Source organism: Macaca thibetana, chromosome 1 (assembly GCF_024542745.1).
Source record: "Macaca thibetana thibetana isolate TM-01 chromosome 1, ASM2454274v1, whole genome shotgun sequence".
In the NCBI taxonomy this organism is placed as follows: Eukaryota; Metazoa; Chordata; class Mammalia; order Primates; family Cercopithecidae; genus Macaca; species Macaca thibetana.
Window position 1 is genome coordinate 125,448,361 of NC_065578.1, and position 26,493 is coordinate 125,474,853.

Consider the following 26,493-nt stretch of genomic DNA (forward strand, 5'->3'; position numbering starts at 1 on the left):
CAGTGGCGCGATTTCGGCTCACTGCAAGCTCCGCCTCCAGGGTTCATGCCATTCTCCTGCCTCAGCCTCCCCAGTAGCTGGGACTACAGGCGCCAGCCACCACGCCAGGCTAATTTTTTGTATTTTTAGTGGAGACAGGGTTTCACTGTGTTAGCCAGGATGGTCTCAATCTCCTGACCTCGTGATCCACCCGCCTAGGCCTCCCAAAGTGCTGGGATTACAGGTGTGAACCACCGCGCCCGGCTGTCTTCAGGTTGTTTTATTAGAAATTCTCTTTGCCTAACTATTTATTTTTCCAGACATCCATATGTCTCAACTCCCTCACCTCCTTTCTCTGCCAAAATGTCAGCTTCTCAATGAGGACTAAGTTGGCAGTACATTCAAGTCATAACAACCCAGTCCACCCATTCTCATTCTTGCAGTTACTCACACTGCTTTACTTTCCTTAGCAGTAATACATATTTTTTGCTTTATAATTCTATGTATTATTTATTGCTGTTCAACCTCCAATCATTACCACTAGCATGTAAGCTCCAGGAGGAAAAGGAATGTCATTTTTCTTCACTCATGTGTTCCAATTAGTGGGACATTGTGGGTGTGCAGAAAATTTTATGAATGAACACATAAAAGAGTGAGCTTCACTGACCTAAAATTAAAGAATTCTCTAATTGTCCAGTTGCTACAGTCATTCAAACTGCCAGGTGAAGCGGGACCTCCAATCTTAAGCCTTTGCCCCAGTGTAGCAACACAACTGCCTGATCCGTTTAGGAATTCCAGAGGGTTTTTGTGTTAGGTGGGAAATCACAGCCCAGCCTAGTATAGGCTATTCCACTTCTTTATGACTTGGGCTGCCTGACCGTATAACTGGATATTCTTCATAGCTATCACTCTTAAAATTAGATTCTAGGTCCGTATTAGAGAAGCCAAGTAAGTCAGAACTTGGTATTCATGTCTTTTTTTAATTTTTTGTTTGTTTGTTTGTTTGCTTGCTTTTTGAGACCAAGTTTTACTCTGTCACTCAGACTGGAGTGCAGTGGCATGATCTCCGCTCACTGCAACCTCCACCTCCAGGGCTCCCACCTCAGCCTCCCAAGTAGGCTGAGATTACAAGCATGTGCCACCACACCCAACTAATTTTTGTATTTTTAGTAAAGATGCAGTTCCACCATGTTGCCCAGGCTGGTCTCAAGCTCCTGGCCTCAAGTGATCCACTTGCCTTGGCCAAAGTGCTGGGATTACAGGTGTGAGCCACCACACCCAGCCCATGTCTTTCTTTTTTTTCAAGAAAACATACAAAAAATGTCAGAATATGAGATATGAAAGTTCTTCTGTGGCAGCATCTGGATCATTTTCTAGAGCACTTTAGTTTCATGGTATGTAATGATGATAATTATTCTGAACACAATTCAGAGTTTGAACCAACATTTGTTGTTTCAAGGAAGCAGAATTTCCTTTGAATGATGGATAAGAATGGTGAAAAAAATGAAAATGGTGAAAAAAAGGGAAAAAATGCCAAATAAGAAGTCAGAAGCCATTTATTATCATAATTATAGATTTAGATGATTAGAGACTATCTTCTCAGATTAGAGAATTTCCCAGTGTTACATAAGCGTTGATTTATCTTACCTCTACTAACGCCTTTACCTATTTCCTTTAGACTCACCTGAGTTCCAGTAAAAGCAAGGGCAGCGCAGTCTTTTCTACTGCCACCTGTAATTCTACCTACATGGTCCCCTCCAATGCATAGAGACGTGGACCCAAAGTGCCCAGTACCTTACACACCTCCACTGAGCTCACCTCGCCACTGTCAGGACTTGTTCATTCAGCGTCCACCTATGGAGTGCCCGACTCTGAAGAGCCCACCTCCCCACTGTCCGCCGCACAGTGTTCACCCAGCAGTACCCACCACCACAGCACCAGCCAGTGGGAAGGCACTTCCGTCTGCCTAGCCGTCCTCCAAAAAGCGAGAAAAGCCTCAAAAGCTTGCAGGACTAAAACACAACACACAGAAATGGTGCTTTCCTTTGGGGGAGTTCCAAATGAACACATTTTCTTCAAAGCCTGTTATGACTTGAGGTGGCATCATCCTTAGGTTACAATAGTTGGATTTTTATATTTTCTTCTGCATCCAATCTGTTGTATTATGTTATTTTGGCTGAAGTACACAAAGACAATCTGGTCTCATAAAAATGTAGTTTGAAAAATGGATTAATAACTTTTTACATAATTATGGATATTCTTTGATACTCTGACAAATTCAGCAAGTAGTACATACTTTCTTAAAGATTAGTTGCAACATGGAATCTCAAACCACATTAACTAATAGTTCGTAGTTTGTTACATTAAAATCCATTTGTCAGAAAATAAAAAACAAAACAATCTCTACAGAAAATGCGATTTGCTATATAGCCAATGCCAAGAGATTTTCTAACTTCTTAGAACTAAAAAGTGAGTTCAGCATGTCACAGGTTACAAGATTAACACAAAAAATCAATTGCATTTCTACATGCATATGATAAAGAACTAAAAACTGAAAAAAATGCTTATTTAAAATTTCTCTATAGAAAGTTAAACACTATACATTTTTAAATATGTACAAGAGTTATATGGTGAATATAAACTAAATGGGTAAAAGAACGTGAAGAACACCTAATTGTAAGGGCACACGGTGCTTATCTGTTCGATGACTCCACATGGTAAAGATGTCAAATACTTTTAAAATTGATCTATAGCTTTAGTACAATTCTTATGAAAAATTAAAATGTCCTAGAATAGCCAAAAAATTAAAAGCAAGAATAGAATAGATTCATTCTTTCCAATATTAAGGACTACTCTATACCTCCATTAATCAAGGTGGCACAGCACTAGGGAAAGGACAGACACACAGATCAATGAAGCAGAATATGCACTCTGAAATCCACACAAATATTCCAATTTTTTTTTAATACAAGGTTAAAGCTATACAATGAAGGAGAGGCCACTTTTTCAATAAATAAATGGTGTTAGAACAATTGGACTGCCATAGGTAAAATATTTAACTTCAATCTAAACATTACTCCTTACACAAAAATTAACAACTCAAAATGGACAATGGGCTTAATTAAAAACATAAAACTATATTTTTTACAAACAGGAAAAGTCTTTGAGACTTAGGACTAAGTAAAGAGTTTTTAGACTTGGCACCAAAAGCATAATTCCAAAAAGAAAAAAAAATGATGAGTTGGAATCTACCAAAATTAAATAACTTTTGCTTTGTAAAAGACCCTGTTAAGACAATAGAAAGACAAATTATAGACAGGTAGAAAATATTTCCAGATTACATATTCAACAAAGGACTTATATATAGAATACATAAAATGCTCTCAAAACTTAACACTAAAAAATCCCATTAGAAAATGTACAAATGTCATGAGCAGACATTTCATGAAAGACATACAGATAGCATATAAACACACAGAAAGACGTTCAACATCCTCAGCCATTAAAAATCATACGTTACAACCACAACGATGCATCATTATGGTGAGGACATGAAAAACTGAATCTTTCAGACATTGCTTGTGGGATGTAAAATAGTACAACCTCTCTGGAAAATAATGTTGTAGTTTCTTTTAAAATTATGGTGGATTTAGTATAGGACCCATTAATTACACTCTTGGGCATATATCTCAAAGAAATAAAATTTTTTTGTTACCAGATACAAGATTGTACATGAATGTCCAAAGCAGTTTTATTAGAAATAACCCAAAACCAGGCCAGGCATAATGGTTCATGCCTATAAACCCAGCACTTTAGGAGGCCTAGGTGGGAGGATCATTTGAGCCCAGGAGTTTGAGTCCAGCCTGAGCAATGTAATGAGACCTTATTTCTATAAAACAAAAAAATTAGCCAGGTGTAGTGGTACATATATGTGGTCCCAGCTACTCGGGAGTCTGTGACAAGAAGCTCATTTGAGTCCAGAAGGTCTGCAGTAAGCTATGATCATACCATGGCACCTCCAGCCCGGGTAACAGAGTGAGACCCTGTCAAAAAGAAAAGAAAAAGAAAGAAATAATTGGATACTGCCAAATGTTCTTCAAAGGAGAAATGGTTAAACATACTGTGGTACATCTATACCATGGAATACTATTTAACAACAAAAAAGAGCAAACTATTGATAGAACTGATTGCCTGAATAAACGTTCAGAAAATTATGCTGAGTGGAGAAAAATACCAATTTCAAAAAGATACAAACTGCAAGATTCCATGTATATAATATTCATAAAATAACATAAGTATAGAAATGACAAACAGATTGTTAGTTACTAGTGGTTTGAGATACCCTGGGAGAAGGGAGAGTTTGGTTGTGAAAGGGTAAATGAGGGAGTCTAGAGGTGATGATAAAGTCTTGTCTCTTGATGAAGGTGGTGGTTACACAAAGCTACATATGTGACAAAATTTAACAGAGCCATACACACACACACAAATGACTGCATATATAACTGGTGAAATCTGAGTTAGCTCAACGGATTGTACCAATGTTAATTTTCTGGGTTTGATGTTGTTCTACACTTATGCAAGATGTTAACATTGGAGTAGGCTGGGTGAAGGTGTACGTCTCTTGTATGTTCTTGTGAATCTACAATTACTTCAAAATTAAAAGTAAATACTTTTAGCAACAGATTGAATGCAGAAACTGACATGAGAATCTAGCAAAATATTGATAAGATCTGCAGAAATGGAAAACAATTGAATAAATTGATTACAAAGTATTAGAGAAAGTATTACATGTGGAAATGATATGAAACTTCAAAATAAAATTTTTGCAGTTTTTTTTAAATTAATTGCTCATATTGCATTCTTACCTATCATCTGTACCTGATTTGGTAGCTTCACAAATTGGTCATTTTGAAAATATTGGTTCACTGAATTATACAGATCTTACAAATATTGACACATTTCTTTATACAACAGAAAAAGATTGCATTCATTAACCCACCACCAATCTCATGAGAAAATTAATTCCGTATTGGGAAGCTGTGAAACTGGTAATGAACTAATTGAGACATTGCAATGAACTAATCGAGTCTTTCAATATTATAACTTTTGTTTAAAAGTGCACATTTTCTCACTGGCAATAAATACTGTACCAGTTTTCTATTATTGTATAATGAATTACCACAAATTTAGCATCTTAAAACAACACATATTATTTCATAGTTTCCATGGTCAAGGGCTCAGTTTTCAGAACAAGGCTGCAATAAAGGTGTCAGCCTGGCTGCATTCTCATCTGGAGCCTTCACTAGGGAAGAATCCACTTCCAAGCTAATTCAAGCTGTTGGCCGAATTCATTCCCTTGCAGCTCCATGACCAAGGGCTCCAACTTTTTGCAGGCTTCCCACTGAAGTCCTCCCTCTAGTTTCAGAATGCACCTGTGGTGCCTACAGGCAGCCCACAATTCTTGTGAAGCAAACATCCCCTCTATGGGCTCTTATATCATCAAGCCTGCAAGGAGAGTCCCTTCCTCCAGCCTGCCTGCTGTCAGTCTTGCCTAGGTCACATAATCATGGAATGATATCCTGTCACGTTTGTTACAGCCTATTGATTAGAAGGAGGCCAATCTCAGTGGCTCATGCCTGTAATCCTAGTGCTTTGGGAGCCTGAGGCTAGAGGGCAACCTGAGCCCAGAAGTTTGAGGCTGCAGTGAGCTGTGGTTGTGCCACGGCATGCCAGCCTGGGTAACAGAGCAAGATCCTGTCTGAAAAAAAAAAAAAAAAAAAATTCTGTGTCACACACAGAATTATATAAAGGCATAAATGCCAGGAAGGAGGCCACTGGGGTTCCCTTAAGGTCTTACTGCCACAAATACTGTTCGTTGTTTTCCTCGAAGCGAAAGGCTCATTCGGTTCGTTTTCAAGCCAATGTCTGTCAAATACCCAAGTCTGAGTAAACAGTTTGCCCGGCAGTTGTTCTTTCAAGTAAAAATTTTGTTTTATAAAAAACAGCTAGTTCAGATCAAAATTCAGTCTCACAAATGTTTTTTCTAGAGACAGCTATTGTACTTTGAAATGAAGCAAAATAACTTTACGTGTATTTCCCATTTGATAACAAATCATTTCTAAAGGGTGAAGATTTTTTTTAATGACTTTTATTCAAACAGGAAGATTGAACAGGGCAAGTGATCTGCATAGTGAGGGTCTCTATGGTTCTCAGATTCAATACTTTTTTGAGGCTGCTGTGCCTATTTGAGGATATGAGCTTTTTTGTAAATATCCGATTTCTGCATTCCAAAATGACAAATAACCAATTCTTAATATCTGTGAGGACAGGGCATGCAAGTGGATAATAAGATGAGCTTTTTTCTATTTGTAATTTGGTCTTATTTCTCAAATCCTCAGTAGTCATTTTAGTCCTCCTTCCAACTAATCCTTCTCTAGAGTAATACACCTGGCAGGATACTTTATTGAGACTGTAACTGTATAGTTTCTAGGTGTTCCCCATCTCAAGATTTTGTATGTTACCTTGCCTCAGGGTCTAGTGTGGCTGGGCCAATAATGGGAATTGCCTTCATTCTACAGATCTAGGCACCTTGATACTGTTATGCTAGATCAGTGTTTCTCAAAGTGTGGTCTGCAGGCTTTCAGGAATCCTTGAGATCCTATCAGGGAGGCTGTGATGTCAAGACTGATAACAGGATAACAATAAGACAATCTGTCTTTTTACTTCACTCATTTAGCACAGATGGCTCCATAAAAATGGGAGAAAGGAGTCAAATATCTGGCACTTTAGCAAGAACCAAGGCAGTAACACGAAACTGTACTAGTAAACAATGCAGGGCGTTATTGTATCTACATCTGATTTACAAGTCCTAAGGAGTAAGCAGTGCAGGAAGCATTCAAGTTATTGGTACAGGCAGGGCGCAGCGGTTCACACCTATAATCCCAGCAGTTTGGGAGCCTGAGGCTGGTGGATCAGTTAAGGTCAGGAGTTCAAGACCAGCCTGGCAAACATGGCAAAACCCCATCTCTACTAAAAATACAAAAATTAGCTGGGCATGGTGGCAGATGCATGTAATCCCAGCTATTCGAGAGGCTGAGACATAAGAATCACTTGAACCCGGAAGGCAGAGGCTGCAGTGAGCCGAGATCATGCCACTGTACTCCAGTGAGACTCTGCCTCAAAAAAAAAAAAAAAAAAAAAAAAAAAAAAAAAAAAAAAAGATTTTCTGTATAATCCGCTTTGTTATCAGATGCTGTTCAGTTTCCACTGACTTCTGAAACATGGGATCCTGGTGGACATATCACCTTATGACGGTTGTGCATCTATCATTGCTGGGCAGCCACGCACTGATGATCGGAATCCTGCTGGGTGGTGGGAGCCGTTTTCACTAAGAACAGTAGCAAGATTCTGATGGTAACAGAGATAGTGATACTAGATCACAGAGCACATGCTTCGGAGACAGAGAACCAAGGCCTAGCTCCCTGAGCCAGCCTCATGCCTGGGGCATCTGCACATAACCCAGACCTAAAGTTGCCAGTGCACTTATCTCCTTTAAATCATGATGTTAACTTGCACTACTTTTACCAGGTCAGCTCCAGGGTTTTGAACTCCACAAAAACAAATCAAGATCAGAAAATCCTGTTTAGAGGAATATACATAAATATCTGATAACAGGATCTACACCAGAGTTCCAATTGCTCAGCGTGGCCACACTGTTCTTCCACAATCCAGATCCCAAATATCTATTAATACATTTACACTTAAATATTTACATATGACTAGTGCCTACTTTATTGGACAGCTCAGTTCCACAGTCTCCAAACACAGGCCTTACATCAGTTCCAAATTTCTTACATTTCCCCGCCAGATGATTCCTCTGACCTTGGCCTAAGCACTGATTTCCATCACTGGGCAATGTGTTTCTTTTTCTGTATTTTAAATGGGGCATGCATTTCATTATATACCCTAGCCTGGGTTCCCCCAAAACTGAGCCTAAGACGATATCTTATGTGGAGCTAGTTTCTTTGAGAATGTAATCATAGAAAAGGGGAATATGAAATAAACAGGGTGAGGCTAGGCAAAAGGAAAAATCAATATATTACAAAGTGTATGTTACTAAGCAGGCAACCAGTAAGGGTAACTGAAACTTGATCCCCAGGATCTGAGCTGACAGAGAATTATGTCACAGAAGGGTTTCCCCTAGAAATGAAAGAGGAAAGCATTATCTACCAGCTCGTGTCCTCCACTGGTGAAGTGTGGCCGCCGGATGCTAACAGTGAACTTCAAGCTTGCATATCCACAAGTGCATTACAGATTCCTACAGACAGCTCCTGCTGGGTCATCAGAGGCCCTCAGATCAGGAGAGGAGAGGCAGAACTCTAGGCAATGTGTGTGAGTGGTCCACATAGCCAAGGTAGAAAACAAGAGCAAGGTCCGGCAGATTTGGAGAGTACCGAAGAGGCACCCAGTACCATCCACACACAAGTCCCAAGAAAGTCCCAGAACAGTGCAGTTGGATGACTTACAGTCTTCTGCCACCAAAGAAGGGAGCCAGTGGGAAAGACTAAGGTACCTGGGGAGGTGGGACTCGCCTTCAGAAGCCACTCAATGTACCTTCTCTGAAACCAAGGCCAGACTTATCAGCACACCCAACACTGCTCATGAAAAGACAAAGCTTCTCTGAAAGGCAGAAAGAGGCTTAACTTTCAGGTGCTGAGTGTGTTTGACTAAACAGGAATAACAGGGTTGGGGTAAAACGAGAACTTCAATAAGCTGATGGCAGAGAGGCTTTTGTTAGGGTGAATAAGGTATGAATTAGAGAAGGGCAGGAGAGAGCCCGCCCAGGGAAGGGACACAGGAAATCAGAAAGGAATTTCCTCTAGAACCAAGGTGCAGAATCGAGGAGGAAAATGAGGGAGACCGGGATTCATGGAGGAGCAGCAGGCAGCTCCCTCTGGGGAGGAAAATTCCAGGTGGAGCAGCAGGGTCTGGCCGAAGCCCCCTGGGTCTGTGGCTCCTGAGAGGTGGATTTGCTGAGGAGAGAAACTTGGACCCAACCGTGAAAAAGAGCTAATGTGATGCCAGAGCCCAGAGTTTAGGCATGGCAGTGGCCCTGGCCCCATCCCAGAGGGAGGTGGCTGGTCAAACAAATACTAACAGAGAGGGAAGGAGATGGGTGTGGAAGGGAGGGGAAGCCTCTTCTCCTTCATGAATTCTCAGCTCACACCAGGAGGCCTGGCACAGGACAGTGAATTATGCCCAAGAAGCTGCCTTGTGGCTTCCTGCCTTTCTCCCTCCCTCCCTGTCTTTCCTCTTTTCTTTTCTTCTCTTTCTCTTCCTCCCTCCCTCCCTCCCTCTCTCCCTCTCTCCCTCTCTCCCCTCTCTCTCTCTCTCTCTCTCTCTTTCTTTCTTCTTTCTTTCTTTCTTTCTTTCTTTCTTTCTTTCTTTCTTTCTTTCTTCTTCCTTCCTTCCTTCCTTCCTTCTTTCCTTCCTTCCTTCCTTCCTTTCCTTTCTTCTTTATCTATCTCTGTTTCTTTCTCACTTCCTTTCTCCCTTCCATGAACCTACAGCTCTATTCAGGAGAACAATGACTGTCCATTGACTTAACACCCACGATAACCAGGCACTGTGTGAAGCTGAAGTAGAACAAGGGGCTTTGGGAACCTGGTAGAAGGAGCTGATGGTGGAGGCACTGTCTGGGCATCAGGTTCAGGGGAGTAACACAGTGGTGGAGCACTGGGAAAGAAGGAGCTATTCACATGTCTGAGATGTAAGGATGTCTAGATTTCCCAAGGGCCGCACCTAGTAAGAGAGTGTGTATTGAGGGTAACTCTGAGTTAGTTCATCCTGTAGTGATCAGAGGAAATGGCTGGTGTATGAACCCAGGGAATTAGCACTCTCCTGTTCCTATGTCACCCCTGGAGAAGAAAGATACCACTGGAGGCAGGGTCTTCAGGGCTGAGCCACAATGTCACACAGATCCAGTCAATCCTGCCTGTTCATCTCAATGACATCTGCTATCCATGATCAACATGGCACCTTCACAGTGAAAGCAACTTATTTCCAGGGCAGGCATTTTGTCTTCCATTGCCCCTCCCAGGTACGAATCCACTAAGAGATTGAAAATCAGATGATTCACTTGTTCTGCACCATCCCCACGGCCTCCCAGAAAAACCAGAAATGCCTATCGTTATTTCCGTGTCCACTTCAACCATGAAGAAGTCCAATAGGACTAATCTGGCTAAAGATTAGGCCCCAGGCCAAGAGGCATGGCTGTTTCTGGTCCTAGCAGTATGGAACTTCCTCCTAATTTAATACATTGCCATTCAAGAAGCCCACTGCCCACAGCAACCACACCACAAAGGGTGGACAGTGAGTCAGGCCCAGGTGACATCACTGTCAGAGCTTAAGTGACAAAAATGTTAAGCCAGAGATATTTATCACAAAAGTTGGAATGAAGGTAGAGCAGTCTTTTAAAAAAATCCAATTTTCTTAAGGCAGGGCTCATTTTCTATATAAATATCAGCTAACAAGAGACTCTTCACCAGATCCCAGAGGCTGAACAACTCAACCTCCTCTGCACAGTGGGTAAGTCTCCCCATTGGGAACATCTTAATATTCTCCTATCGATTCTTTGTTTTGATGGAGACCTCTTTGCTATGCAATAAATATATTTATTTTAAAGGCAATAATAACTTTTGTTTAAGGTGACCTTATACATATTTTGACTTTCCACTCAGATCACAGCTGTGGAACTTGGGATCAGAAAAGGGGAGTGATTTCTGTAAAGGCTCATTAGGTTAGCAAGACAATCTACCCACTTCAAGAGTACTCTCCTGTCAACATGTATTGGAAATTTTTAATTTAGAGGGCATTACGTTGGCAATTTTGATGATCAAAAGATAAGTTTTTCTTTATTCCACGGATGTATAATCCATCAGAAAACATATACTTGACTAAAATTTGCAAACATGGGGAGTGATTAGTAGAGAGGGAAAGCAGGTACCATGCTGTGGCAAAACAAGGAAGGGCCATGAGAGATGGGCATGTGTGGGGAGGCAGCAATGATGTGGAGAGCCTGCCAGAGAGCATGTGCAGTGGACACAGGGTGAACGGAGGTTCCCAGGTGGATTGTTGGAGCCTAAGGGGGAAGTTTAGATAGGAGTTTTCCTGGGAGAACTATGGTACTCTATGGGGAGGACATGAGTGAGTAGATTCTAGACTGCTGACGTTACAATCTTTCCAAATCATTGAAAAACTGAGGTGTCACATCAATCTTCAGCCAATGACACACAGCCAAGAGTGGTATTAAAAGTGATTTAATCAGGGCAGAGCAAGAAACATGAATTTCTTTTCACTCGATTCCTCAGATGAACCCTGAGCAGCTGAAGACCAGAAAAGCCACTAAGACTTTCTGCTTAATTCAGGGGCTTAGAGGATTCTTCAAAGAGTGTGTAAGCGAAAGCTTCAGAGTATATATTTGCATATTTGTATGTGTTTTCATGTTGTACGTAGGTTTTGAGATGTAACAGGAAGAAAAGAAGCATAGAGAAAGGCTCCACTTAAAGGATGTGGAAGAAGTCAACTTTACCTTATTCCCTGGAAGATATGTAGGGATCATCAAAGCATCCCATGATCTCAAATTCAGGGAAAAAGAAAGAAAAGAGGCTCTCGGTTCTGAAGGAGAATGAAATGAGAGATATTTGTCATTAAACTGGGCTTCATTCCTATTTAATCAAAGCACTGAATCAGCTGTTTTGTCTCTAGGTCCAGCATCCTTTGAAGCATGAGTTCTTACCAGGAGAAGCAGACCTTTACCCCACCACCTCAGCTTCAACAGCAGCAGGTGAAACAACCCAGCCAGCCTCCACCTCAGGAACCATTTGTTCCCATAACCAAGGAGCCATGCCACCCAAAGGTTCCACAACCTGGAAACACAAAGATTCCAGAGCCAGATTGCACCAAGGTCCCTAAGCCAGGCTACACCAAGGACCCTGAGCCAGGCAGCACCAAGGTCCCTGACAAAGGCTGCACCAAGGTCCCTGAGCCAGGCAGCACCAAGGTCCCTGACAAAGGCTGCACCAAGGTCCCTGAGCCAGGCAGCACCAAGGTCCCTGAGCCAGGCAGCACCAAGGTCCCTGACAAAGGCTGCATCAACTTTCCTGAGCCAGGCGCCATTAAAATCCCTGAGCAAGGTTACACCAAAGTTCCTGAGCCAGGCTACACAAAGGTACCAGAGCCTCATCCTTCAACGGTCACTCCAGGCCCAGCTCAGCAGAAGACCAAGCAGAAGTAATGTGGTGCACAGACAAGCCTTTGAGAAGCCGACTACCAGATGCTGGACACCCTCTTCCCATCTGCTTCTGTGTCTTAATTGTCTGTAGACCTTGTAATCAGTACATTGTCACCCCGAGTCATAGTCTCTCTCTTACTTGTACCCTAAAAATATGTACTATGAAGCTTTTGCTTGCACATACTCTGAAGAATCCTGTAAGCCCTTGAATTAAGCAGAAAGTATTAGTGGCTTTTCTGGTCTTCAGCTGCTCAGGGTTCATTTGAAGATTCGAATGAAAAGAAATGCATGTTTCCTGCTCTGCCCTCATTAAATCGCTTTTAATTCCAGTCTTGGCTGTGTGTGTCATTGGCGGAATCTTCCTCCTTCCTTGTTTCCCCATTGTGAGTCAGGACCTGTAGACAGAGAGGAGTTGGTGTAGAAGTCATCTATCTAACCCCGGTACTGTTTGTTTCTATGGGTGTGTGGGGGTACACTTGAGTGACCCTGGAATGGAAATGGGCATTGTGTGATGGTGCACAGAGATTGTCACTTTGGGCAGCCACAGGCTCTCCTCTTGCACTGGACTGAGTCATGCCTGACTCCAAGCCACCTGTTCCAAGACACCTTTGATCCTCAGTATCGTGACAACACATCTCCTGTCTGTTCCAAGAAAACTTTACTCCTACGTATTTTGACTTGATAGTCTATTTTTCTTCATTTGTTTTACCTTCTAGATACCCCACCACACACACACACAGACACACACAGACACACACACACACACACACACACACACAGTCATTCACAAAGAGGCACATTCATTGTAAATAGCCACACACTCACATAATCACTCACACAAGCTCTACCCCTCTAGCTCAGACAATGTTATTTTTTCTAAGCAACTCTTATGTGCAGAGATCCCTAAAGACGGTCCAGCGAGAGAGAGAGGAGGATACACAGTGCCTCCCTTGTAGAATTTGCAGTCTTGTTTACGAGTTAGGATATTCGCACCCTTCTAATACAAATGAGTACACAACCATACATACACACACACACACACACACACTCCCAGCGGTGTGCCAAAATAACCCTCAGAAATCTATTAAGTGATTTTTAAAAGGAGATCAGTTTAAACAGGGATTACAAGGAGAAGGAGTGCTTGATCCAATTTACGTGAATTATTAGCAACAAATTTGTCAGTTAGAGAGCAGGTCATTAAGCTACAGAATTTCAGGCAGGAGTAAAAAGAGAGTTAAACAGTACGTAATAGAGTCCCTACATTTCAAGATCAAAAACTGATTTCCAGAAAGGCAGAGAAAAGTAATTAAGAACAATCAAAAATTATTTCTGAATCACACTTGGAGTCCAGTTCCCTGGGTTCCCAGCCAGCCCTCTACTCTTTCTCCTGCAGCCTAGTCTTGATTTCAGGAGTGACTGAGAAAGTTTGTGGTCTCTGTTGAGCTGATCTGGAATAGCAGGGAGCTGTTTCCAGAAGCAGTGAAGCCAACATAAAATTTCAGAAGGGTCATTGCAGTCACTGGGGGGTGAACCTTATTTTTCGAGAAGGTGGGTGGGCCATATCAAACAGGTGTGAGGTAGGTGATAGGTAGCACTTGCACAGTATAGCATTGGCAAGAACTCAGAGACATCTGGAAACTGTAGACAGAAATTGTCCAGCAAGGTAATGAGTAGTTGACAAACTGGCAGGAGGGAGTAAAGTCACTCAGGTCTGCTAGATATGTAGGTATTAAGATGGCTTCATATTATTGCTGATTTCAATGATGGAAAAGTCTAGAGACAGCTCTAGGACCAATTACAATTAAATAGGTTGATCCAGAATGGAGAAATGTGTTCTATAGTACGCAGCTATTATGCATATAAAGTAGTTCAAACATTTTAAAAGGGAGTTTGGATGGGAAGAACAAAAAGATTTAAAGATTTCCCTGACCTTTGAGCCATGAATTCTATTTTAGAAATTCATTAAGAATTATTCATGCATGTACACAAAGATTTATACATCCAGATATTCATTTCAGCATTGTATCTAACAGTAAAATGTTGGTAACAACATAAATGCATGCTAGTGGATAACGGCATCCAGAATTGATGGAGTGACCATGTATTAAAATTACACAGCATCTATTAAAGGAAATATTATAGAAGAATTATTCATCTTATTGAAAAATGATCAGGTTATATTTAAAAAGTAAGCCCCAAACAACATAAGCAAAAAAGAATCTTATGAATAATATATGCATGAAATTGGATTTATATTTAAAAAATCGTGATACAAAATTCAGCAAAATATAACTGGTTATTTCTTCCGGTTCACATGATAGTGTTCATTTGCTTTTTTGAATGGCTCTGTTTTTTCTTATTATATAATATGTAAAGTTATTTCATTTTTAAAATATTTTATCATGATATTAAAAATGCAGAAGTCAGTGAAGATGCTGCTGAGTTAAGGAAAAATATGTGTCCTGCTTATCGAGAACATTCCTCAGGTTCTACACATATCCCAGATGAACAGTACAATGGTGGGGGCCTCCCTCCCATGTTGAAGTAGGGTCCATGGAGATAAATGCTTCAACATGCCTGGTAGAAGACTGATGTCAAGGAACCCTAAACCTCTAGAGTAAATGGAGAAGACAAAACTACTCTCCTATCTTCTCACCCTTCGTCCCTTCACTCGTTCTTGCTTCTCTACAAAGGTTAGTTGGAAACCTTTACCGAAAAGTGCTTTGTAAGCACAGACTCCATCAAATCAACCTTAGCCTCTTAAAAACTGTCTGGTCACATCTGGGTCCATGTGTCATTTTCAACTATGACGTTTCAGTTAAAGCCTTGCTTATATAACCAAGATTTTCAGTTATATCCAGTTACAAGAAGGACAAGTTCCTATTGGACATATGCAAATAATTATGTTGTCATGAAAATAAGAATCCTCAATGAGTGCCAAATTCTAGAGGGATTAGGCAAGGAGAAAATGACACGTGCTCTATTTTTGTTTATAAAAGTAGAATCTAATTATTGTTGCAAGTTATGGATACTATAAAAGAGAAAGAAGTGTCTTATAATCCATTCAGAAAATAGAACACAAAAGAATCAACAATGTTTCAAGTAACAATCCATATATAGTATAATTATGCTTCATCAATTCATCTGGTACCTGAAACTAATTTTTGTTCTGCCTGATCTTGGGTTAGCAGTTTTATCAACCAATCAGCTTCTCCAATAGAGTTCTGGATATCCTTACTCAGTCTAGTGGGATGGTCTTAAAGTCATTTAAGCAATGCCATCAGAAGCCTGTGCCCTAGTGTATCTGTTATAGTTTTTTTTCCATGTGTCTCTGAGACTTTTCCTTTTTATTTAAGATTAAGCACTTTGGCTTGTAGCTTATTAAAAACGTTTTCATACAGGAACCAGAGTAAAACAAAAACTACCTGTGGATGACAAGACTTAAAATGGCTATGGTTAAAGATATGATCATGTGTTTGGAATTTATTCCTTCCAGTGGGTTCTTGGTCTCACTGACTTCAAGAATGAAGCCACGGATGCTTCCAGTGAGTGTTACAGCTCTTAAAGATGGTGTGTCCAGAATTTGTTCCTTCAGATGTTCAGATGTGTCCAGTTTCTTACTTCCAGTGGGTTCGTGGTCTCACTGACTTCAGGAGTGAAGGTGCAGGCCTTCGCAGTGAGTGTTATAGCTCTTAAAGGTGGTGTGTTCAGAGCTGTTTGTTCCTCCTGGTGGGTTCATGGTCTCCCTGACTTCAGGAAGGAAGCCACAGACCCTCGCAGTGAGTGTTACAGCTCATAGAGGTAGTGCAGACCCAAAGAGTGAGCAGCAGCAAGATTTGTTGTGAAAAGTGAAAAAACAAAGCTTCCACAGCATGGAAGCACACCCAATCTGGTTGCCACTGCTGGCTCCAGTGGCCAGCTTTTACTCCCTTATTTTTCCTTGCCCATATCCTGCTTATTGGTCCATTTTATAGAGCGCGGATTGGTCCATTTTACAGAGTGCTGATTGGTCCATCTTTACAGAGTACTGATTGGTGCGTTTACAAACCTTTAGCTAGACACAGGGTACTGACTGGTGTGTTTTTACAGAGTGCTGATTGGTGCATTTACAAACCTTTAGCTAGACACAGAGGGTTGATTGGTGCGTTTTTACAGAGTGCTGATTGGTGCATTTACAATCCTCTAGCTAGACAGAAAAGTTCTCCAAGTCCCCACTGGATCCAGGAAGTCCAGTTGGCTTCACTTGTCAATAGGAGTTTATTATTAAGTAATTGACAGGGAAATTTGGTTGTCTCTGTAATAGATATTTAAAACAACAACCAGATTTGTAACTAAAATTATCCCAACACATACCCTGAGCAGTGGAGATATCGACAAATTCCTATGAATGTCATACAATTTCTGAAATAGTCATATTAAAAATATTTACCCATGCAAATATCATATAGAGAAGGTTAAGCATCTCTTCTCATTTGACAACACATTTAATGCAATTGAACTATGAAAAACCATTATTTTGTTTAAAATGTCTCTTTTTACAAGTTGAAAGAAAAAAATCTTTCACGATTTTCCAGGGACCCTCTGGGAACTATCAAGGTCAATTTGAGATCAAGATTTCATTTCACATTTTATTTTGGGAAGGCAAAACTGCCAAAAATGTTAAAAGGGTTGAACACTTAACTAAATAAGATTACTGATCACTATGAGACCATACTTGCCTACCTAGTTAACCAAAGTGACTATAAAAAACTGCAAAAGTAACTATAGGAAGGAATCTTATTGTAAAATACCTTAGTTTTTTTTTTCAAAGAGAGAAGACTTGGTTGTTTAAAATAGTCAGAAAACGACAAAGGTCAACATAAAGCATAGCACGTCATTCTGATAAGGCATAGAACTTTTGTTTCCCAGGCAGTTACATACAAGGTAAATTACACAAACCGTTTTATAATCTCTCATTTTTTTCTTTTTTCCCTCTGCATTCCTCTAGTCAATCTTGGCTGCCACAATCACAGACAAAAAGCATAAGGACCTTTTTTTTTCTTACATCTGTGGTGGAAACTTTAGCAGTAGACAGTACCTGCTACAGGCATGTCAGATAGATGCATTTCAATCTCATAAGGAGCAGGACATCCAACCGCGTGGTTACAACTCCTGGCTGACTGACCACTGTGCAACTATAAACCTTGATGATCAAATGCAGGAAGGTCCTTGGTTATAATAGACACGATATGGCAGTAGGATGCCCAACATGCTACCGTGCGCTGTGAACAAATGTATATTACCCTTTTTGTTGTAGATGGAAAGTTATTAAACAGAGTCTAAAATTACAACCATTTTCTGTTGCGGTTAAAGAAGTAGGCATTCTATGGTAGATCCAAATTATCCTGGAGAATGCCCCACCCAGAAACAAGGGAGACACTGAGGGGACTTATGAAATACTCAGACTAAACCACATCTGGATGTGACCACCACTCCTTTAACCCCAATGTAGGTGTCCAACAATTTGTGTACAAAACATGGCTAACTGTGCTCTCAGGCCATTAGTACACAATGGCAACAGTAAGCATGGTGGATTAAACAATATTGGTGTACCTGACAAAAAAGGGCTTTAGGGAACATAGGTGCTAATATAAACATTGTGGGACAATCTAAATTTCCCACCCTTTCTTAAACAGCTTTATGAAGCTATAATTGACATACTATACAATTCACCAATTTGAAGTATACAATTAAATTAATATATTCACAGATATGTGTAACCATCACAACAGTGAATTTTAGGACAATTTCATCACTGAAAAAAGAAAAATGCCACCTTCAGCTATTGTCTTCCTATTTTTTTACCCTCTCCCTCAACCCGAAGGAGCCACTAATCTACTTTCTGTCTCTGCAGATTTTCCTACCCTGGACATTTTAAATGAGTGACATCATATAATACATAGTCTTTTGTGACTGCTTTCTTTCAATTAGAATAAAGTTTTCAAGGCTCATTTATGTTTTGGTATTAATCAGTTCTTCATGTCTTTTTGAAAAATTTTTGTTGTAATGAAAAATATATAACATCATTTTAAGCATTTTAAATATATAGTTCAGTGGTATTAATTACACTCGTTTTGCTAAGTAATCATCACCACCACCCATCTCCATAACTCTTTTCATCTTGTAAAACTGAAATGCTATACCTATTAAAAAAAACAAGCCATTTTTGCTTTCCTCAGGCCCTGGCAACCACTACTGTATTTTATGTCTCTAGGATTTTGACTATTCTATGTACCTCATATAAGTGGAATAATAGAGTATTTGTCTTTTAATGACAAGCTTATTTCACTTAGAATAATATACTCAAGACTCATCTATGTCATAGCATATGTAAGAATTTCCTTCCTTTTTAAGGCCAAATGATATTCCACCGTAGGTATATGCCACATTTGTCTTATTCATACCTCCATTGATGAACGCCTGCATTGCTTCCACATTTAAGCTATTATAAATAATGCTGCTATGAACATGGGTATATAAATATTGCTTCATGTCCTTGCTTTCAATTAATTGAAGTATATACCTACATATGGAATGTATAGATCATATTGTAACACGTTTTAATTTTTTTATTATACTTTAAGTTCTAGGGTACATGTGCACAATGTGCAGGTTTGTTACATATGTATACATGTACCATATTGGTGTGCTACACCCATTAACTCGTCATTTACATTAAGTATATCTCCTAATGCTATCCCTCCCTTCTCCCCCCTCCCCACAATAGGACCCGGGGTGTGATGTTCCCCTTCCCGAGTCCAAGTGATCTCATTGTTCAGTTCCCACCTATGAGTGAGAACATGTGGTGTTTGTTTTTCTGTTCTTGCCATAGTTTGCTGAGAATGATGGTTTCCAGCTGCACCCATGCCCCTACAAAGGACACGAACTCATCCTTTTTTATGGCTGCATAGTATTCCATGGTGTATACATGTCACATTTTCCTAATGCAGTCTGTCACTGATGGACATTTGGGTTGGTTCCAAGTCTTTGCTATTGTGAATAGTGCCACAATAAACATATGAGTGCATGTGTCTTTATAGCAGCATGATTTATAATCCTTTGGGTATATCCCAGTAATGGGATGGCTGGGTCAAATGGTATTTCTAGTTCTAGATCCTTGAGGAATCACCACACTGTTTTCCACAATGATTGAACTAGTTTACAGTCCCACCAACAGTGTAAAAGTGTTCCTATTTCTCCACATCCTCTCCAGCACCTGTTGTTTCCTGATTTTTTAATGACTGCCATTCTAACTGGTGTGAGATGGTATCTCATTGTGGTTTTGATTTGCATTTCTCTGATGGAGAGTCATGATGAGCATTTCTTCATGTGTCTATTGGCTGTATGAATGTCTTCTTTTGAGAAGTGTCTGTTCACATCCTTTGCGCACTTTTGATGCGGTTGTTTTTTTTCTTGTAAATTTGTTTGAGTTTTTTGTAGGGATGGATATTAGCCCTTTGTGAGATGAGTAGATTGCAAAAATTTTCTCCCATTCTGTAGGTTCCCTGTTCAATCTGATGGTAGTTTCTTTTCCTGTGCAGAAGCTCTGTAGTTTAATTAGATCACTTGTCAATTTTGGCTTTTGTTACCATTGCTTTTGGTGTTTTAGACATGAAGTCCTTGCCCATGCCTATGTCCTGAATGATATTACCTAGGTTTTCTTCTAGGGTTTTTATGGTATTAGGTCTAACATTTCAGTCTCTAATCCATCTTGAATTAATTTTCGTATAAGGAGTAAGGAAAGGATCCAGTTTCAGCTTTCTACTTATGGCTAGCCAATTTTCCCAGCACCATTTATTAAATAGGGAATCCTTTTCCCATTTCTGGTTTTTGTCAGGTTTGTCAAAGATCAGATGGCTGTAGATGTGTGGTATTATTTCTGAGGGCTCTGTTCTGTTCCATTGATCTATATCTCTGTTTTAGTACCAGTACCATGCTGTTTTGGCTACTGTAGCCTTGTAGTATAGTTTGAAGTCAGGTAGTGTGATGTCTCCGGCTTTGTTCTTTTGGATTAGGATTGTCTTGGCAATGCAGGGTCTTTTTTGGTTCCATATGAACTTTAAAGCAGTTTTTTTCCAATTCTGTGAAGAAACTCATTGTAGCTTAATGGGGATGGCATTCAATCTATAAATTACCTTGGGCAGTATGGCCATCTTCACAATATTGATTCTTCCTATCCATGAGTATGGTATGTTCTTCCATTTGTTTGTGTCCTCTTTTATTTCACTGAGCAGTGGTTTGTAGTTCTACATGAAGAGGTCCTTTACATCCCTTGTAAGTTGGATTCCTAGGCATTTTATTCTCTTTGAAGCTATTGTGAGTGGGAGTTCATTCATGATTTGGCTCTCTGTTTTTCTGTTCCTGGTGTATAAGAATGCTTGTGATTTTTGCACATTAATTTTGTATCCTGAGACTTTGCTGAAGTTGCTTATCAGCTTAAGGAGATTTTGGGCTGAGATGTTAGGGTTTTCTAAATATACAATCATGTCATCTCCAAACAGGGACAATGTGACTTCTTCTTTTCCTAACTGAATACCCTTGATTTCTTTCTCTTGCCTGATTGCCCTAGCCAGAACTTCCAACACTATGTTGAATAGGAGTGGTGAGAGAGGGCATCCCTGTCTTGTGCCAGTTTTCAAAGGGAATGCTTCCAGTGTTTGCCCATTCAGTATGATATTGGCTGTGGGTTTGCCATAAATAGCTTTTATTATTTTGAGATATCTTCCATCAATACCAAATTTATTGAGAGATTTTAGCATGAAGGGCTGTTGAATTTTGTCAAAGGCCTTTTCTGCACCTATTGAGATAATCATATGGTTTTTGTCTTTGTTCTGTTTATGTGCTGGATTAGGTTTATTGATTTGCATATGTTGCACCAGCCTTGCATCCCAGGGATGAAGCCCACTTGATCATGGTGGATAAGCTTTTTGATGTGCTGCTGGATTTGGTTTGCCAGTATTTTATTGAGGATTTTTGTATTGAAGTTCATCAGGGATATTGGTCTAAAATTCTCTTTTTTGTTGTGTCTCTTCCAGGCTTTGGTATCAGGATGATGTTGGCCTCATAAAATGAGTTAGGGAGGATTCCCTCTTTTTCTATTGATTGGAATAGTTTCAGAAGGAATGGTACCAGCTCCTCCTTGTACCTCTGGTAGAATTCGGCCATGAATCTGTCTGGTCCTGGACTTTTTTTGGTTGATAGGCTATTAATTATTGCCTCAATTTCAGAGCCTGCTATTGGTCTACTCAGGGATTCAACTCCTTTCTGGTTTAGTCTTGGGAGAGTGTAAATATCCAGGAAATTATCCATTTCTTCTAGGTTTTCTAGTTTATTTGCATAGAGGTGTTTATGGTATTCTTTGATGGTAGTCTGTATTTCTGTGGGGTCGGTGGTGATATCCCCTTTATCATTTTTTATTGCATCTATTTGATTCTTCTCTCTTTTCTTCTTTATTAGTCTTGCTAGCAGTCTATCAATTTTGTTGATCTTTTCAAAAAACCAACTCCTGGATTCATTGATTTTTTGGAGGGTTTTTTGTGTCTCTATCTCCTTCAGTTCTGCTCTGATCTTAGTTACTTCTTGCCTTCTGGTAGCTTTTGAATGTGTTTGCTCTTGCTTCTCTAGCTCTTTTAATTGTGATGTTAGAGTGTCAATTTTAGATCTTTCCAGCTTTCTCTTGTGGGCATTTAGTGCTATAAATTTCCCTCTACACACTGCTTTATATGTGTCCCAGAGATTCTGGTATGTTGTATCTTTGTTCTCATCGGTTTCAAAGAACATCTTTATTTCTGCCTTCATTTCGTTATGTGCCCAGTAGTCTTTCAGGAGCAGGGTGTTCAGTTTCCATGTAGTTGAGAGGTTTTGATTGAGTTTCTTAGTCCTGAGTTCCAGTTTGATTGCACTGTGGTCTGAAAGACAGTTTGTTATAATTTCTGTTCTTTTACATTTGCTGAGGAGTGCTTTACTTCTAACTATGTGGTCAATTTTGGAATAAGTGTGATGTGGTGCTGAAAAGAATGTATATTCTCTTGATTTGGGGTGGAGAGTTCTGCAGATGTCTATTAGGTCGCTTGGTGCAGAGTTGAGTTGAATTCCTGGATATCCTTGTTGACTTTCTGTCTCATTGATCTGTCTAATGTTGACAGTGGGGTGTTAAAGTCTCCCATTATTATTGTATGGGAGTCTAAGTCTCTTTGTAAATCTCTAAGGACTTGTTTTATGAATCTGGGTGCTCCTGTATTGGGTGCATATATATTTAGGATAGTTAGCTCTTCCTGATGAATTGATCCCTTTACTGTTATGTAATGGCCTTGTTTGTCTCTTTTGATCTTTGATGGTTTAAAGTCTGTTTTATCAGAGACTAGGTTTGCAATCCCTGCTTTTTTTGTTTTCCATTTGCTTGGTATATCTTCCTCCATCCCTTTATTTTGAGCCTATGTGTGTCTCTGCATGTGAGATGTGTCTCCTGAATACAGCAAACTGATAGGTCTTGACTCTTTATCCAATTTGCCAGTCTGTGTCTTTTAATTGGACCATTTAGTCCATTTACATTTAAGGATAATATTGTTCTGTGTGAACTTGATCCTGTCATTGTGATATTAGCAGGTTATTTTGCTCGTTAGTTGATGCAGTTTCTTCCTGGCATTGATAGTCTTTACATTTTGGCATGTTTTTGCAATGGCTGGTACCGGTTGTTCCTTTCCATGTTTAGTGCTTCCTTCAGTATCTTGTAGGGCAGGCCTGGTGGTGACAAAATCTCTAAGCCTTTGCTTCTCTGTAAAGGATTTTATTTCTGCTTCACTTATGATACGTAGTTTTGCTGGATATGAAATTCTGGTTGAAAATTATTTTCTTTAAGAATGTTGAATATTACCACCACTCTCTTCTGGCTTGTAGAGTTTCTGCCGAGACATCTGCTATTAGTCTGATGGGCTTCCCTCTGTGGATAACCTGACCTTTCTCTCTGGCTGCCCTTAACATTTTTTCCTTCATTTCAACTTTGATGAATCTGACAATTATGTGTCTTGGAGTTGCTCTTCTCTAGGAGTAGCTTTGTGGCATTCTCTGTATTTCCTGAATTTGAATGTTGGCCTACCTTACTAGGTTGGGGAAGTTCTCCTGGACGACATCCTGCAGAGTGTTTTCCAACTTGGTTCCATTTTCCCCATCACTTTCAGGCACACCAATCAGAAGTAGATTTGGTCTTTTCACATAATCCCATATTTCTTGGAGGCTTTGTTCATTTCTTTTTACTCTGTTTTCTCTAAACCTCTCTTCTCACCTCATTTCATTCATTTGCTCTTCAATCACTGATACTCTTTCTTCCAGTTGATCGAGTCAGTTACTGAAGCTTGTGTGTTTGTCATGTAGTTCTTGTGTCATGGTTTTCATCTCTATCAGTTATTTTATGGTCTTCTTTGCATTGATTATTCTAATTATCCATTCATCCATTCTTTTTTCGAGGTTTTTAGTTTCTTTGCGCTGGTTAAGTAGTTCCTCCTTTAGCTCTGAGAAGTTTGATGGACTGAAGCCTTCTTCTCTCATCTTGTCAAAGTCATTCTCCGTCCAGCTTTGATCTGTTGCTGGCGATGAGCTGCATTCCTTTGCAGGGAGAGATGCGCTCTTATTTTTTGAATTTCCAGCTTTTCTGCCCTGCTTTTTCCCCATCTTTGTGGTTTTATCTGCCTCTGGTCTTTGATGATGGTGACATACTGATGGGGTTTTGGTGTAGGTGTCCTTCCTGTTTGATAGTTTTCCTTCTAACAGTCAGGACCCTCAGCTGTAGCTCTGTTGGAGTTTGCTTGAGGTCCACTCCAGACCCTGTTTGCCTGGGTATCAGCAGCAGAGACTGCAGAAAATAGAATATTGCTGAACAGCACGTGTTGCTCTCTGGTTCTTGCTCTGGAAGCTTCATCTCAGAGGTGTACCCAGCCGTGTGAGGTGTGAGGTGTCAGTCTGCACCTAGTGGGGCATGTCTCCCAGTTAGACTACTCAGGGGTCAGAGACCCACTTGAGCAGGCAGTCTGTCTGTTCTCAGATCTCAACCTCCATGGTGGGAGAACCACTGCTCTCTTCAAAGCTGTCAGACAGGGACATTTACATCTGCAGAGGTTTCTGCTGCTTTTTGTTTAGCTGTGCCCTGTCCCCAGAGGTGGAGTCTACAGAGGCAGGCAGGCCTCCTTGAGCTGCAGTGGGCTACACCCAATTCGGGCTTCCTGGAGGCTTTGTTTACCTACTTAAGCATCAGCAATGGTGGGCGCCCCTCCCCCAGTCTTGCTGTCGCCTTGCAGTTAGATCTCAGACTGCTGTGCTAGCAATGTGGGAGGCTCCATGGGCATGGCCATGGGACCCTTTGGGCCAGGTGTGGGATATAATCTCCTGGTGTGCCATTTGCTAAGACCCTTGGTAAACTGCAGTATTAGGGTGAGAGTTACGCAATTTTCCAGGTGTTGTGAGTCTCCTTTTCCCTTGGCTAGGAAAAGGAATTCCCTTCCCCCTTGCATTTCCCAGGTGAGGTGATGCCTCACCCTGCTTCAGCTCTCGCTGGTCGGGCTGCACCTGCTGACCAGCACGGACTGTCCAACACGCCCCATTGAGATGAACCCAGTACCTCAGTTGAAAATTTAGAAATCGCCCATCTTTTGTGTCACTCACGCTGGGAGCTGGAGGCTGGAGTTTTTCCTATTCAGCCATCTTGGGCACCCGCCCTAGTTTTAATTTTTTAAGAAAATGTTATGCTGTTTTCCAGAGCAACTGTACCATTTTAAGCTACTACCAACAGTGCATAACAGTTCCAAATTCTCCATATCCTCACCAACACTTCTTATTTTCTGCTGTTTTGATGGTAGCCATCCTAATGGGTATGAGGTGGTATCTCATTGTAGTTTTAATTTACATTTCTCTAATGATTAGTGATGTTCAGTATCTTTTCATGTTCTTATTGGCCATGGCATACCTTGGCCAATGTTTTCTGAACTTATTTAAATAAATGCTTAGACAAGTTATTTGCCTATTTTTTCTATTTTTAATTGGGACATTTGGTTTTTTTTGTTGTTGAATTTCAGGACTTCTCTATGCCTTCTGGATCTTAATCCCGTATGATATATATGACTTGCAAATATATTTTCCCATTCAGTGAGTTCCCTATTTTTCTGTTGAAGACATTCTTTTGGTATACATCTTTTTTTAAAATTTGCTAAGTCCAATTTATCCATTATTTGTTGTTATCTCTGCCCTTGGTGTCATATTCAAAAACATCATTGCTAAATTCAGTGTTGTAAAGTTTTTACCCTACGTTTTCTTCGAAGAGTATTATAGTTTCAGGTCTTACATTTAGGTCATGGATCCACCTTGAGTTTAATTTTTGCATGAGTTCTTATGCAAGAGTCCAACCTTATTCTTTTGCATGTGGATATCCAGTTTTCCCAGCACCATTTGTTGAAAAGGCTGCCCTTTGAAAAATAACTTTATCATATATTTGATGGTTTCTTTCTGAGCTCTCAGTTGTATTCTACTGGTTTAAATGTCTGTATTCATGCCAGTACCACACTGTTTTGATTATTAGAGATTCATAATAAGTTTTGAAATTAACAGGTGTAACTCTTTCTGCTTTGCTCTTCTTTTTCAAGATTCTTTTGGCTATTCAGGATCTCTTGAGATTTCAGATGGATTTTAGGATAGGTTTTCATATTTCTACAATAAATATCATTGGGATTTTGATAGAGATTACACTGAATCTGTAGGTCACTTTGGGTAGCATTGACATCTTAACAATATTAAGTCTTCCAGGTCATGAACACAGATGTCTTTCCATTCATTTTATGTCTCCTTTAATTTCTTTCAACAATGTTTTATAGTTTTATTGCAAAATCCATAACTTCCTCTGTTAATTCCTAAGTATGTTATTCTTTTTCATTCCATTATAAATAAAATTATTTTCTTAATTTCCTTTCAGATTGTTTATTATTAGTACATAGAGATGTAATTGATTTCTGTGCATTGACTTTGTATCCTGCTATAATTTGTTACTAGTTCTAACAACTTTTTATAGAATCTTTAGGTCATATCATCTATTAACAGAGATAATTTTTACTTCTTTTCCAATTTGGATGCCTTTTATTTTTTCTCCTGTCTAATTACTCTGGCTAAAATGTCCAGAACTACATTGAATAGAAGTGGCAAAA

General features: G+C 39.9%; 3 protein-coding genes across 30 annotated transcripts in view; 2 read left to right on the forward strand and 1 right to left on the reverse strand.

The window, feature by feature from the left end:
* S100A1 (S100 calcium binding protein A1) overlaps positions 1-26,493 on the forward strand; it is a 1,186,348-nt gene that overhangs the window by 526,176 nt on the left and 633,679 nt on the right. The window contains exon 1 of one of the 27 annotated variants that reach the window (XM_050754191.1): positions 11,031-11,034. The exons of the other annotated variants lie outside the window; for them this stretch is intronic. The gene's annotated coding sequence lies outside the window, so the exon portion shown is untranslated. Of the gene's footprint in view, positions 1-11,030; positions 11,035-26,493 lie in introns of those variants that run through there. 27 annotated transcript variants of the gene reach the window in all.
* The window catches only part of S100A8 (S100 calcium binding protein A8), a 675,486-nt gene that overhangs the window by 248,185 nt on the left and 400,808 nt on the right, over positions 1-26,493 (reverse strand). The window lies entirely within an intron of this gene.
* On the forward strand, positions 10,522-12,600 carry LOC126934782 (small proline-rich protein 3-like). Of its 2 annotated transcripts, none has more exons than XM_050755578.1 (2): positions 10,522-10,566; positions 11,746-12,600. In XM_050755578.1, exon 2 carries the CDS (start codon positions 11,765-11,767, stop codon positions 12,272-12,274), a length of 510 nt encoding a protein of 169 aa, XP_050611535.1. In that variant the 5' UTR covers positions 10,522-10,566; positions 11,746-11,764; the 3' UTR covers positions 12,275-12,600. The 2 variants fall into 2 exon arrangements, with proteins under 2 accessions (XP_050611535.1, XP_050611546.1); XM_050755589.1 differs by lacking the exon at positions 10,522-10,566 and having other exon boundaries at positions 11,765-11,936; positions 12,174-12,274.

Bases quoted from the DNA above. Each gene is read 5' to 3' on its own strand.
- LOC126934782 (XM_050755578.1), top strand. From the start codon at position 11,765: ATGAGTTCTTACCAGGAGAAGCAGACCTTTACCCCACCACCTCAGCTT.